The following is a 14,113-nucleotide window of genomic DNA, read 5'->3' on the forward strand; positions in this document are numbered from 1 at the left end:
ACTTCTTAAAACTCACTTTTATAGACTTGCTTTTATATGATGTCACATTTATGTATTTATTTATTTATTTATTCATTCATTTTTTTGATTCCTCTTTCTTATGTCCTGGTCCTACCATTCTTTCCTGTTTTTAATGTATTTACTTGTTCATTTTTCCCTTTACAAGAAAGTTAACAGGGTGCATTTTGTGTTAGATTTTGAATTGTACTTCCTTAGCTCATTTTTGAAATACAGTACCTGTAACAACCAGATCTCACCTCTTTGTATTAAATGCAATAGAAATATTGGCACATATTTTCTTATTTTAATTATTGTCAGTAATTATTTATTTATTTATATTAATTTATTTATTTGTCTGTTCGTTTTAATCTGCAATGTATTTGAGTATGTGGAGAGCATAGTGCTTTTAAGTTATAAAATCAATAAAATCTATTAAAAAAGAAAAGAAAAGCCAGGCCCTTTTCAAGTTTATATTCACTATTTTAGACCTCCAGAAAATCTTTCCTCTAGGAACAGTATGTGTTGCTATATTGTTTTTTCCCACAGTTTTATTGAACAAAATATGTACAAAACATGTTTTCTTTTCATCTTTTTTTTTTTTTTTTTTACAAAAACTTATTTGGCGAAACCCCTGATATGAATACTTTTTTAATGTATTGTTATTATTTGTTTATTTCCGTGTCCATTTTGTTGGTTCAAATCTAATATTATGATCATTTATTATTATTTATTGTGTCGCTTCATTGTGGACAGTTGACAAAGGTGAAAGTGACATCATCAGTCCAGCTTGCCTCTGATTGGAGGAAATTAAAATTGCAGCTCCTCTGTGTACAACATCATGAAGTAGCCTACAGTGAAATGACACCATTTAAAGCATGACATATCACTTTAAGTCACGTTTAATAGGGCCATTAAACATATGGCGATAACATCAAACTATAAATGACGGTGATGGGAGTGTTTGCGTCTCGTGGCTTCATTCAGTCGTGCAGCCCGGTGCGCGTGAGGGGGGCTGGACCAGAGGGGGAGGCTGCAGAGAGGACACACAACTCCGGCGACACCTGCAAACTAACTGCTAACAGACTCTCTCCCGGAGCCGAGACACGGAGGACACGGACGTGAATGCGGAATAACGATGTAAAATGCGTTCACGAAGCGGATAAGAAGCTAGCAACAGAAAAACTTTATTTTACGATAACAAAGTGGTGCGTTTTGAGTCGAGTTTGGACCGAGAGCTGAGAGAGACGACAGCAGGTAATGGCAAGCTTATTCTTCTTCAGCTAAACAGCTCCTCCTTACAATAGCTTTTTCTTTTTTTTTTTTTTCAATGAAACAGAAACTGCGCAGTTAGATGGTGTTTCTACTTTTTGGGCACTTGCCGTTTTATTCACTCGATAGACGATGAAATGGTGGTGCGTTCACAGGTAAAACGTTAAAAAGCGTGGTGACTTTAATGTCTGCCTCATGTTTCAGATTGTCCTTGATGTCTTGCTGGGATGAATTTACCGGCTGTGTTTGACTGCAGGAGTTTCACTTCCCAGTGAAAGCAGTAGAGGTCATTTATTGTTGGTAACAGATATATTTAAGTGCTGATAATGTGTGTTGTAAGGGACTGTTCGTTATCTATGAGAGGGGAGGGGGTGCTGCTGAACGGGGGAGGCATTTCAGATTTTTTTAAGCACTGGGGAGAGTTGTGTTTTTGATTTGCTGTAAGGTAGGGCCATTCAACTTTAAATGGTTGTATTTTTAAAATTAATTTTAAATACCTTCAGAACCCCCAAAACCTGCCGTTTGAAACATGCATAGGCATCACGTTTTCTGTGCTGCATCCAGATGCCTTTCACAAGTATTTACAACTTTGAACCCTGAGCAAACTGGTTTGATTAATATATAAAAAAAGAAAAACATGGGGGAAAAGGCAAACAGCAACTTAGAAAGACCTTGTCTGCAAATTACAAGAGATTAATAGATTCAGAAAAAACAAGGGAAATAATTGCAGAGAGCCATGTTTAACGTTATCATAATTTTCTAATTAATGTATTTTTAATAGAGTTATTATAACTTTTAAGCAATTTTATCAGGTAATTTCCTTTTTTGTTTTTTCACCCTCCTTTTTTTGTATCTTTTCTTTTTCTTTTTTTTGCACTTATTCACTGGCAATTTACTTTTTACTAATTTGTTGCTCATTTCGGGGTCTTGTCCTCTTATGTTGCTTGTCACCATCACTTTTTTATTTTTTATTTCTTAAAAAAAGAAATCATGTCATTTTGTCCAGTTTTTAAAGGATTAAAGACATGTTTTCCAAAACAAAAAATCTCCAAAATCACACCATTTTCAATAGCCAGAATATGTGAAACGTGGTTTTTATGACAGAGGGAGCATCAAAGAATGATACAGACAGTACATAAATAAAGAGGGCATACTCCTTCATAAAATCACAGGATCTGAATAATACGAGTCGTTCAGATATCCTCATGTTTTGGAGCAGAAACTCGACAACAGCGATCTGTCCGTGTGCAGCCGCCCACATCAGGGGGGTGAAGCCTTCCTCATCTTGGAGGTCTATTAGGATGACACATAACAAGATAAATAAACAACATCACTGCATATATTTTCATTCACAAAGCTGCTTGTCCTTTGCGGGAGTACAGTGAAATAGGGGAAGATAATATAATTTGATATTTAAAACTACATTTCTTACTGGTTATTAATGCAGCTTAACAATATTACATAAAAATGTTGGAAAAAAGTAATTAGACAGTATTACTAGTATATAATTTCATTTAATTACTCTCATTAAATACTAAGTTTCATGTGTTATTTAGCATGTTATTCAAGGTTCTTGCAGATTAAGACAAGTCATATTGAAGGTTTTTAAAGACTTTGTTATGCCAGACTGAAGTTTAAGACCAAATTTCTCATAACAAAAGTTAAAGGAGGCTGACACCGTAACGTTGTCCATTCTCTCACCGAGCTGTCACACTGAGGTCACACCGCAAGCCTGAGAAAATGATTGTGGCAGGTGATAGGTGCACCAGTCAGGGACCCTATAAATACATGTACCTGTAGCAGGAACAGAGGTTCCGCTGTTGGTTTGTGCCGGTGGAATGAGGCAGGTGCACACCTCATTCCACACAGGCGTGCAGAAGGCACGGGCTGCAGGAAGACAGGTAGGCGGATTTTGTTTGTCTGTAGGTGAGTGTTGGTTGATGATGTCGTGTTTAGCACGCATTACATTTAATGTTTTTATTACTTTCAGACCTGTTTCCTCGCTGGGTTGAAGGCGGCTGGTAGTCGGTAGGGAAGTTTATCACCGACGTACCAGGTATTTTAAATTTGGTCGTAGCTTTCATATTTTAATTGGTGTGTATTTTAATACGTTTTTGTAATAAAGTGTTTTTAAATGGTTGATGTGTTTCCTTGCAGAGCATCAGTGGTCCATACGCTGCTCTTGCCGGGAATAATTTGTTTTGGTTCGTTTTGTTTCTTTCGGGTTAGTCCGCCCTGGCAAGTGAGCCGGTACCGGGCAAAAAAGAGATGGGTGTTGCCCGTCGGGCGGACTAGTTTCTTTTCTTTTCTTTCTTTCTTTATGTTTGTTTGTCTTTTTCTTGTCAGCTGCTTCCCCCTCATCACCAGTACCCAGCTTACTCCCGGTCAGGCTGCCAGAGAGGGCCTAAGGTGTGCAAAGTGTGCAGCGAGTACATTCACGCGTGTAAATTGTGAGTGAGAACTCTTGGAGTGCAAATTCATAGTGTGCAGTGTGCTGTGAAAAGATTCACGTGTGTAAACTGTGTTAACTCTTTCGAGTGCAGACCTAAGGATTGCAGTGCATTGGTGTTATTGGAAACTTATCCCCCCCCCTTTCTGTTAGCATAATTGGGAGTTAAGCTGGGACGCGGGTAATGTGAGAGAAACTGATTTGTAAGCTGAGCTTTTGTAATAAATATTCGCTATCACTTACCTCTGTGACTGTCCTTTTTAAAAGACTAGTACTTGAGCGGGTGTAACACTTGAAAATTCATTGTTTTATGTCATTATCCACAAGCGGCGACACTTTTACAATCGGTGTTTTGGTATTTTTACGCATGCGCAAGTGGGTCACGTCAACAATGCGGTTGCCATCCCTCACTTTGGTTCCGGATTCCTGCTAAGGAAAATATAAAATCTTTTATATTTAACACGTTGAATCCTGAAAACATGGGAAAACCGGCAATGAGCAACTTGGCTATGAAGGCCCCGCAAAGTGCAAGTGAGGACTTGAAAAATATAAATAAGATAGGGAAAATGTCCACACAACTATATTTAGAATTGTCATAATTATATACTGAAAATTATCTTACACAATATTACTACTACTACTACTACTAATAATAATAATAATTATAATAATAATAATAATAATAATAATAATAATAACATTAATACTGATTGTTTTTATTATTATTATTGTTGTTGTTGTTGTTGTTGTTGTTATTATGTTATATGTTGTTATTAACTTGCCTTTTTGCCATGCTTTTGAAAGAAACCAAGCTAATTTGCTCAGGTTTCAAAAGGTTTATAAGGAATATATATATGTGTGTGTGTGTGTGTGTGTGTGTATATATATATATATATATTCTTGAGTAGCTGAGTGTGCTTTTGCTGGTAATTAAGACAATTATCCACATTCCCTAAGGGTCTAAGAAATGACCTTGAAAGTACTTGACAGCAGGACATCATCTAGTCTTGAGTTTACCTCAGCCTAAAGGGATAGTTCGGATGTTTTTGAAGTGGGTTTGTATGGATTACTTATCCATAATCAGTGTTTTACATACAGTAGATGTCAGTCAGCACACCCCCAGTTTGGAAAAGCAGGCTAAAATGACACAGTAATCGTCGTGACTCGGTGTCGCTGCTCGCTTAAAGAGACTCCTGCTGTCAAAACTGTTCAAGCTGCATTTTAGTAAATAATACATTTTATGACACCTGTAACTTTTTTTTACAGCTTCACATGAACTCAACATCACTTAAGTTCAAAGAAATCTCATAAAACATAGTAACACTTTGAGTGTTTTATTAAATGCAACAGAAACATCTGACTAAATTAAAGAAATGATGGCAACATTGAGCCTGCTGACACCTGGTGATAACATGCGTTCTTGGTGATCAGATCACATGTGTACAGTGCTAAATACAGGTGTAAACAACCACCAAGACATACTGTGATCCGATGACTCAAACTACCTGCCGAGGTGGACTGGGACACATATGACCAGAGATCTTTTGGACAGGGACATCAGTGCAGGACATGGTGGTTTTGGTGACAAGGGGTTTATGCTCTAAAATGTACCCATGTTGGATCACCCAAACGCATGTTAATGCCGGGTCTAAACAGGCTTGGAGTGTGCTCGGTGGACGGCTGGGATGGCGGCTTTGTGTCGAAGGGTTCATGTTGACTCTCAGGAGCTCTTGGACAGAAGAGGAGTCCTGTCCTGAAACAAATACATCTGTTTGTGCTCTTTGTGTTATGTAAGGAAATATAACATGTCTGCTAACAGCATCAGTGTTCTCCAAAATTCTGTCACACTAATGGACTGTTAAATGACGAACCGTCTTTTAATTTAATGTTATTAACCCTTTAAAATCTTGATCCTCATCAATTCTGTTATGCTGCATTCAGATGCTTCTCACAAGCTTTTTAATCCTCAAAACTGAGCAAATTGGGTTTTGTTACTTTCAAAAACATGTGGGGAAAAGGCAACAAGAAACTTGCCCAAAAATAGTATATGGTGTCAAGAAAATGACCTGGAAATTAGTTAATTTTTTTAAATGGGCAAGTATGATAAGAAAATGATCAAAAAACTAGGGAAAATGTACAAAAAACTATTATTTATAGTAATAATGTACTTAAAATTATGTTACAGAAAAATGATTCTACATATATCAATATATTTTAATTCACTGACTTTGACTTTTCTTGTTTTTGCTTATTATTAGGTAATTTTCTTGTATTTTTTACTGATTTCATGCAAATTTCTAGGCCATATGTTTCCTACTCTCTGTTTTTGAAAAAAAGCAACCTAATTTTCTCAGGTTATAAAGAATTAATCTGCTACAGGTTATTTTAGTATAGAAAACATCTAAGGGGTTTATCTTTTATGCTGACTGTAATTCAATATATGGAGAAAAGTTTGAATATCCTCAGCATATGCTAATGTATGGCAGTTATTGTAATATTAAGATCCTTACTTGGTGGACTGAAACACAGACGAGCACCTATCTGCTGCTGTCTAGTGAAGGCAACACTGGATGCTCTGCAGGAATTAAAAAAAATAAAGAACAATAGAAAGAGTAACATTAATCATCTTTGAGTTACTAAATAAGACTTGCAGGAGACGTCTGTAAATGTTGTCATTAATTTTTACCTCTGTCTGCTCTCCCGCTTGTCCTGTGGGTCGGATGTAAGCATTTCCTCTTTGTCGTCAAGGTGGATGTGCTTCAGGAACGCTGAGACTGGGTCTTCCTCCTCCGCTGCTTCCTATGTGGATGTTGGAGCGGTGCACATCATCCTGCTGACTGACAGTAAGATTATCTTTAATCTATTAAATAACAGAAAAGTGCGTACATGGCCAATTTACACAATACCATAAATGATTTATCTTTATGTAAATGAGGAGTTCATTCTCATCCTGAAGTCCACAGTGAAAAGTCAGCAGCTCAGGAGGTGGAGAAAAAGAAATAAGGGTTTATGAGGCAAATAATATTTATGCAAATAAAATGTATTTAATCAATTATATTACATGGAGAAAAAAACTCACCTTTTTTTTTAGCCCACACTAAACAACAGCAGCTCCGGTGGTGGTGAAGTAGGATAAAGTTAAATATGATGAAGAATGTTAATATTAAACAAATTACCAATTTTCAAATTATCGAATAAGTATGGATAAAATGAACTTGTCAAAGAAAGAGAATGTTAAAAAGTGAGCTTACACTTACCTATTTTACCTATTTTGTCTATGGTAAACTGAAACTGGTCAGGTGGTGGAGTAAGATAAAAGTAAAGTCATAAATTGTAAGTAAACTAGAAATCTGAGTCAATGAAATAATCTTACCAAAGAAAAAAGTTTAATTCGTAAGCTCACACTCACGGTTTGTATCCACAGTGAACAGCAGCAGCTCAGATAGAGTGAGATAAAAGTGGAGTCAAAATGATTAGTAAATGTGAAATCAAAGTAAGTAAAATAAACTTGTCAAAGAAAAAGAAAAGGTTAATTAGTTAGCTTATACTCACTTCTACCGTCCACTGCGAACAGCAGCAGTTCAGTCAAGTCAAAATGGTTCATGAAACAAGAAATTTGAGAAATCTGTGTTATTAAAATAAACATATCAAAGAAAAAAGGTAAAGGAGGAAGCTCACGCTCACCTTTGGTGTCCTAAGTGAACAGCAGCACTCAGGTGATGGTGTGAGAGAGGAAAAATAAATAACGGTTAGTGAGACAGAAAAGTCATCTTTGAATGACTAAATAATTGGTATTATTTGAACAAACAGATGTAGTATACGGATATAAGGTAGGTCACATAATATTACTGTCTGTTAATATTGCAGATTATTCTAAGTCACTTTCTCCACAAGTCAGTACTTACTTTTTGTGTCCACGGTGATCTGCAGCAGCACAGGTGGTTGTAAAAGATAAGAGTAAAATCAGAAATGGTCAGTAAGACAAGAAAACGCAGTAAAATAAATTTGTCAAAGAAACAAATGTTAGTTAGTAAGCTCACACTTATCTTTTCTGTCTGTGGTGAACAGCTGTTTAGGTCGTGGAATAAGAGAGGGAACCCAAAATGGTTAGTAAGACAAATAATCTTTGAATTATTGAATCAATGGATAAATGGGCACATACAATTACATTAATTACTTTCTATGTCCTTCTATAATATCCTATTTTAAGTCACTTTTTTAAAAGTCAGAAGCTCATACTTACTTTTTTCATCCATGTTGAACAGCAGCAGCTCAGGCAGTGATGTGAAAGAGAGAACACAAAAAACAGTGAGTAAAACTGACAACTAATGATCTTTGGAGTATTAAATGAGTGCTATTATATGAACAAACAGGCTTTGTGTACAATATGTAGCTGGCGTACACGATAGTTTACATTACGTTCTGTATTTATATTATATACGTATATAACTTATCTTGTATAAGTTAGAATGTCATACTTACTTTTTTTGCTGTTGGGGAAAAAAAACAAATGTTAGTGAAACAAATACTAAATTATTATTATTGAATATTATGAATATGACATATTTTATAGAGTTACTTACCTTTTTGGCCATATTAACGCATTTTGGGTTGCTGATGATAGATGTTTGGTAAGTATACAGTTCAGAGTGCTTGATGTCAGGTAGACTTTAAATAGCGCTATGTTGGTCCCATGAGGTTCGCTCATATTGGATGTCCTGTTTTTTGTTGGTTTTTTTTTAGTTCTTTTTTATTTTAGACAGACTCTAAACTACTTTTTAGGAGCTCTGTTGGTTCCATGAGGTTTGCACATACTGGATGTCCTGGTTTCTGTATTTTTTGTTTGTTTGTTTGTTTGTATGTTTTGGGTTTTTTTTAGGTTAGGCAGACTTCAAACTACGTTTGGGGAGCTTTGTTGGTTCCTTGAGACTTGCACGTGCTGGATGTCCTTGTTTTGGGGGGGGTTGTTATTTAGTAATTTAAAGCCTGTCTTACTTTAAAAATAAGACAGGCTTTAAATTACTTTTTAGGATCTTTGTTGGGTCCATAAGGCTTGCACATACTGGATGTCCTGGGTTTTTTTTAGGATAGGCAGAAACTACTTTTGGAGAGCTTTGTTAGTTTGCACATATTGGCTGTTCTGTGGTTTTAGGTGTCCAGGTGGTCTGAGAGTGAGGTGCCATGAGGTGCTTTTTTCATCCATCTTCTTCTTTTAGTGGAGTCATCTTTAGTGACATGTTTAGTGTTGAGAGCCATGTACAGTTTTGCAGTAGGAGACACTGGTGCTACAAGAAGAAATGTAGTGTTCATTTGAACAGCAACCAAACCAAAGATTCTTCAGCCCTGCCAGTCGCAAAGGCTACATACACGGGATGTCAACAGCCCTGCCAGACGCAAGGGCTACCTGGGGAATGCTGGACCTGCCAGACGCAAAGACCAGCCCTCAGGATGAAAGAAATGCTGATCGATCCAACGTGCAAAGAATCGGATATACTCCAAAAATGTCCTTGTGCAAAGACGCTACCTGGAGTTTAAACAGCCCTGCCAGACGCAAAGGCTGCTTTGTCTTCCTCAGCCCTGCCAGACGCAAAGGCTGCTTTGTCTTCCTCAGCCCTGCCAGACGCAAAGGCTGCTTTGCCTTCCTCAGCCCTGCCAGACGCAAAGGCTGCTTTGTCTTCCTCAGCCCTGCCAGACGCAAAGGCTGCTTTGTCTTCCTCAGCCCTGCCAGACGCAAAGGCTGCTTTGCCTTCCTCAGCCCTGCCAGACGCAAAGGCTACATGCACGGGGTGTCGACAACCCTGCCAGACGCAAGGGCTACCTGGGGCATTGCTGGCCTTGCTAGACGCAAGAGCTGGCCCTCTGAAAGAAATAAAATGTCGATCAATCCACCGTGCAAAGAATGAGGAGATACTCCTGGTGCAAGACACTACTTGGGGTGCTGAAGCCCTGCCAGACGCAAAGGCTGCCATAGGAATCAGTGGTCCTGCTGAGCAGTGGAAGTGATGAAGGGCAGATGAGTGATTGCTCTGATGTTTCAAGCAAGAAATTCTGCCCATTCATCCTAGACTCAATCCCAGTCGCTGTCTTCAGCCCACCTTCGCCTCTTCGCGTCAGCCTCCTCCTGCTCCTCTTCCTCCTCTTCCTCCTCCTCCTCCTCGCTCTCTTCTCTGTCTCTCTTCATGGAGGAGCCAACGCCAGAAGGTCCAGGAACCACTGCATCTTCAAGCTCCTCGGAAGCATCTTCATGGGAGATGGGCCCGATGTCCTCAACATCCGACTCAGGGTCCTCAAAAGCCGCCAATACACTGAACTCGGAGATCTCAGAGGACGTGTACTCTTCAGGTTCCCAATACTCGGCCCTGTGAAGCATGTTCTCAACAGCAGCACCAACAGGCATAGGCATAGCATGAGGGTCAGCATCAAGGAAAGCATCAAAAGCATCACCATGATCATAAGGGTCACCATAACGGATGTCCTCATGTTCAGCGTGAGGGAAAGCAAGAGGAACATTGCGAGGAGCTTGAGGAGCAAAGTAATTTGCAGAAAGAGCATTGCGAATAGCATGCTGAATAGCAGGAGGAGCATAGGGGCGAGGAGCATAGTTATTAGCAGGAGGAGCATAGTGATTAGCAGGAGGAGCATAGGGGTGAGGAGCATAGTGATTAGCAGGAGGAGCATAGGGGTGAGGAGCATAGTGATTAGCAGGAGGAGCATAGGGGTGAGGAGCATAGCGATAAGCAGGAGGAGCATAGGGGTGAGGAGCATAGCGATAAGCAGGACGAGCATAGGGGTGAGGAGCATAGCGATAAGCAGGACGAGCATAGGGGTGAGGAGCATAAGCAGGAGGAGCATAGGGGTGAGGAGCATAGTGATAAGCAGGAGGAGCATAGGGGTGAGGAGCATAGTGATAAGCAGGAGGAGCATAGGGGTGAGGAGCATAGTGATTAGCAGGAGGAGCAAAGGGGTGAGGAGCAAAGTTATTAGCAGCATGGGGATAAGGGAAAGGAACACCAGGGGGAAAAGCAAGGGGAACAGGGTAGTGAGCAGGGAAGGGAACAGCTGGGTGTGCAGGTGGGAACGGCTGCTGACCCTCTACGTTACCTCTCGGAGGCTCTGCCTCCTGAAGCCCGTCCACGTCATCCACCTCGACACCGCCAACCTCTTCCTCCTCGTCCTGGTAGTCAGGCAGGACTGGCTCATCGGGGGGTCTCTCAGGGGGTGCAGTGCGCAATGGCCAAAAGGAGCCAGCTGGGGAAGAAAACATATTTTTAATATTTCACATTTTCCACTTCACAAAACAAAAGCAAATATGATCAGTAAACTCTCAGCTTGCCCCAATTTCTTTGGGAAATACCAACTTTGTATTCTTATGCTGGATTGCACCAACAAGGATTAACTATTATTAACTAAATTCTATTGCACCAAATTTCAACATAAGTTTAAGGAAGATTATATCTCAGTTTAGTTTTTGCTCTAAACCTAAATTCAATTTAATTCTATAGCTTTATGTAAATTTGGGCTAACTGATCAAGCATGGCAGTGACAGAAATGCAGCTGTATCACTTTTGGCCCTGAGGTTTTACGCTACCAGCTGTTTCCAGAGGGGTGATGAGGATCAGTTTGGCCTACACAACTCGACTGCCTGCCAGATTGTCGGCAGAGTTTCTCAAAGGAGGAAAAAATCTGAGCCTCTGCAGAGCCATCATAAGTACCAATAATCTAGCAACTTAGAAAGCTGGACAATGCAACGTTTATTGTTGCGTAAAAGCAGCATTTTAAACAGTTAATGCCCCCTTTACCTCTTTTTTATACTTACTTGGTGCCGCAAGCAAGCTGATATGAGCTGTGTATTTATTTATTGTAAGTATTTGTTTATTTATTATTTCAATTCCTATATGACATGTGTCTCAAATCATTGAACTCAGTTTAAATATATATTATAGCTAAAGTGACTAAGGCTGACTTGTGTTCAGTCAGATATGACATTCAGTACTGTCTCTGCTCAGTGAGAGAGGAATCAGTTCATTTAACCCTCATTTGCATCAGACAATTCTGTGGACTTTTGGTAGTCCACCTACAGAAAGCATTTGTGACATCTCAACAAATTATTGTTTTTTCGGATTATCTGTATGTGACAATTCATGAATATGCCTACATACTCACAGAGTAATTTAGCTGAATTTAGACTGAGTAGATAGTTCAGTTAAATTATTCTAAAAATATGTAGTAAATTGACACATATACTCCATACACTGTAAATTCTGGAGAAATAATCTTGGAAACCCATTTTATTGGAAAAATAAAGTACATATAACTATTAATCTTAAATCTGGTTACTTTACTTACTAAGCTGTATTTACTTTTTTTGTGAAGTTGTTGCAGTTTCAAAATGACAGGTTAAATTACCTCATTCTTTCTTAGTGTTAGCAGCGTCAGAAAACCAAGTTAGTTTGACTTGAACTTGATCATGCCAAAAAGGATTTTGCAAATGATGAAGTTTCTGCTAGTTTTGTTAACATGTTTAAGAAGATACAAATATGAATGAGTAGTATGCAGCCGGCACAATGCAGATATATAGCAAAATAACTTGAAAAATATATAGAAAACTCCAAGGCCCTCTTGTTGAAATGCATTTGTTTTTAAGGCATAGTCATTTTGCACCTTAAAAACACTCCGACATGAAACATGAAACTCGGCGGAGTGTGTTTTGAAGGCGCAACATTACTATGCCGTAAAAAATACTTGCATTTTAACATAAAGATGATTCCTTGGAGTTTTCTTTTGACTTTTCAAGTCTCGGTGTATCCCTACCCAAAGAGCACCTCGAACAGAGTGACTTTGAGTCCAGGAAGTGCTTTTCTTGCAGTTTTGAAATAGCACAGTGAACTTTTACTGACATCGCTTAGACTGAGAAAGATTGATTTGATTACACTTGTCATTAATAAGTTGCAACATTAAAAATGTAAGTAAACCTCACAAAAAAGTCAACATAAATTGAGATTAATAGTTATATTTTTCATGGCAATTTGTTTCCTAGATTTTTTAAAAATATAAACTTGTCACATTTTACAGTATTAGTTTAGAATCAACAATTCAGCTATTTTGCTTTATGTTGATGTTTATCAGATTATCTGTATGTGACAATTCATGAATATACCTATATACTCACAAAATAATGTAGTTGTACTTGGACTGAGTAGATAGTACAAGTTCAACTAAATAATTCTTAGGATATGTTGTGAATTGTCACATATATATATATATACTATAGATAAAAATCTACAGACAAAGCAAAATAGTTAAATTGTTGATTCTCAATGAGCGGGCTGTTTAAATGTTACAAATCTTGATAAACTTATTTGTAAGTGGACTATGCAAATGTGCTACCCACAGTTCAACATTCCTGTTTGCATTCCTGCTTTTGCCTATTAAAATGCATCTTATTCCTTATAACCACAACAGAAGTCAGACTGGTATAATAGTAATCAGAACGAAATGCCACAATTCTTTCATGTTGCATCATATATAGTACAGTGATGTAGAGACAAGAGATGGTTTGACACTAATGAGGATGTAATTCCCCCTCCAAGATAAACTAAGTAAAGGTTTGAGCGAACAGACCCACGTGCGCAGTTACGCACAATAAAACATGAAACCCTCCACGAAATGACGCAAAATCAACAACAATGCTGTTTCAAAAATAGATGTGGGAAGTGCAGTTTTCCAAGAGTGTCTAATCCCCCCGAGATAAGCTGTGTAAAACACTAACCGGAAAGTTTGAGCGCAAAGACCTGCGTGCGTAATTACGCACGGTAAAACGCAGGCGACCTCATGAAATCATGCATCATAAACAGGACTTCTCCTAAATTAACCAAACAAAACCGGTGGGGGTTTTTTTTGGCACACTAATTGTTGATATTTAGAGTGAGTATGAGTTCAAATCATGCAGCACGGAGGAGACGGTGACACTTTGGATGCAGGACGCGCACAGTCACAGCACGAAAAATAACTCATCGATTACTTTCATAAGAAAATACCACATGAACGAGCAAAGCATATCGTAATGTTCTGATAATAGTGATATTTTAAGTATGAGCTCTGAGTGATCACTGAGCGCCTTTAGGTCCAAAAACTGTCAAACACTTTAAGTCAATTCTCATTCAGACTCAGAGTAATATAGCAACCTGTTTGTGCATTTTTAAGGAATTTGAATGAAAATGTATCTAATTATGTGATAAATTTAAACTTTAAAAGGACCAGACAACAGCAGCCTCAACGCTCTACACAATCTACACAGAGAAACGTGCCCCGGTTTGTTTACACCTGCGCGTTCTGACGTCTGGACTTGCGCTCCCACACCTTCCATCGTCTCCATGGCGCTCAAGATCAACAAAT

General features: G+C 38.5%; 1 protein-coding gene across 1 annotated transcript; it reads right to left on the reverse strand.

Moving 5' to 3' along the window:
• Positions 1 to 9,644: 9,644 nt before the first annotated feature.
• Positions 9,645 to 12,326, reverse strand: LOC148186159 (uncharacterized). The gene is made up of 2 exons (XM_088071442.1): positions 9,878 to 12,326; positions 9,645 to 9,664 (listed from the first exon to the last, which is right to left on the reverse strand). Exons 1-2 carry the CDS (start codon positions 10,980 to 10,982, stop codon positions 9,645 to 9,647), a joined length of 1,125 nt encoding a protein of 374 aa, XP_087927568.1. The 5' UTR covers positions 10,983 to 12,326.
• Positions 12,327 to 14,113: the final 1,787 nt, after the last annotated feature.

Source organism: Plectropomus leopardus, chromosome 20 (genome assembly GCF_026936395.1).
Source record: "Plectropomus leopardus strain MGB_pleo_1.0 chromosome 20, ASM2693639v1, whole genome shotgun sequence".
In the NCBI taxonomy this organism is placed as follows: domain Eukaryota; kingdom Metazoa; phylum Chordata; class Actinopteri; order Perciformes; family Serranidae; genus Plectropomus; species Plectropomus leopardus.

Coding starts and splice junctions, on each gene's coding strand:
- LOC148186159 (XM_088071442.1), bottom strand. CDS start 10,982: ATGTTTTCTTCCCCAGCTGGCTCCTTTTGGCCATTGCGCACTGCACCC. Junction 9,665..9,877: donor GAAGAGAGACAGAGAAGAGA/GCGAGGAGGAGG, acceptor TGCGTCTGGCAG/GGCTTCAGCACCCCAAGTAG.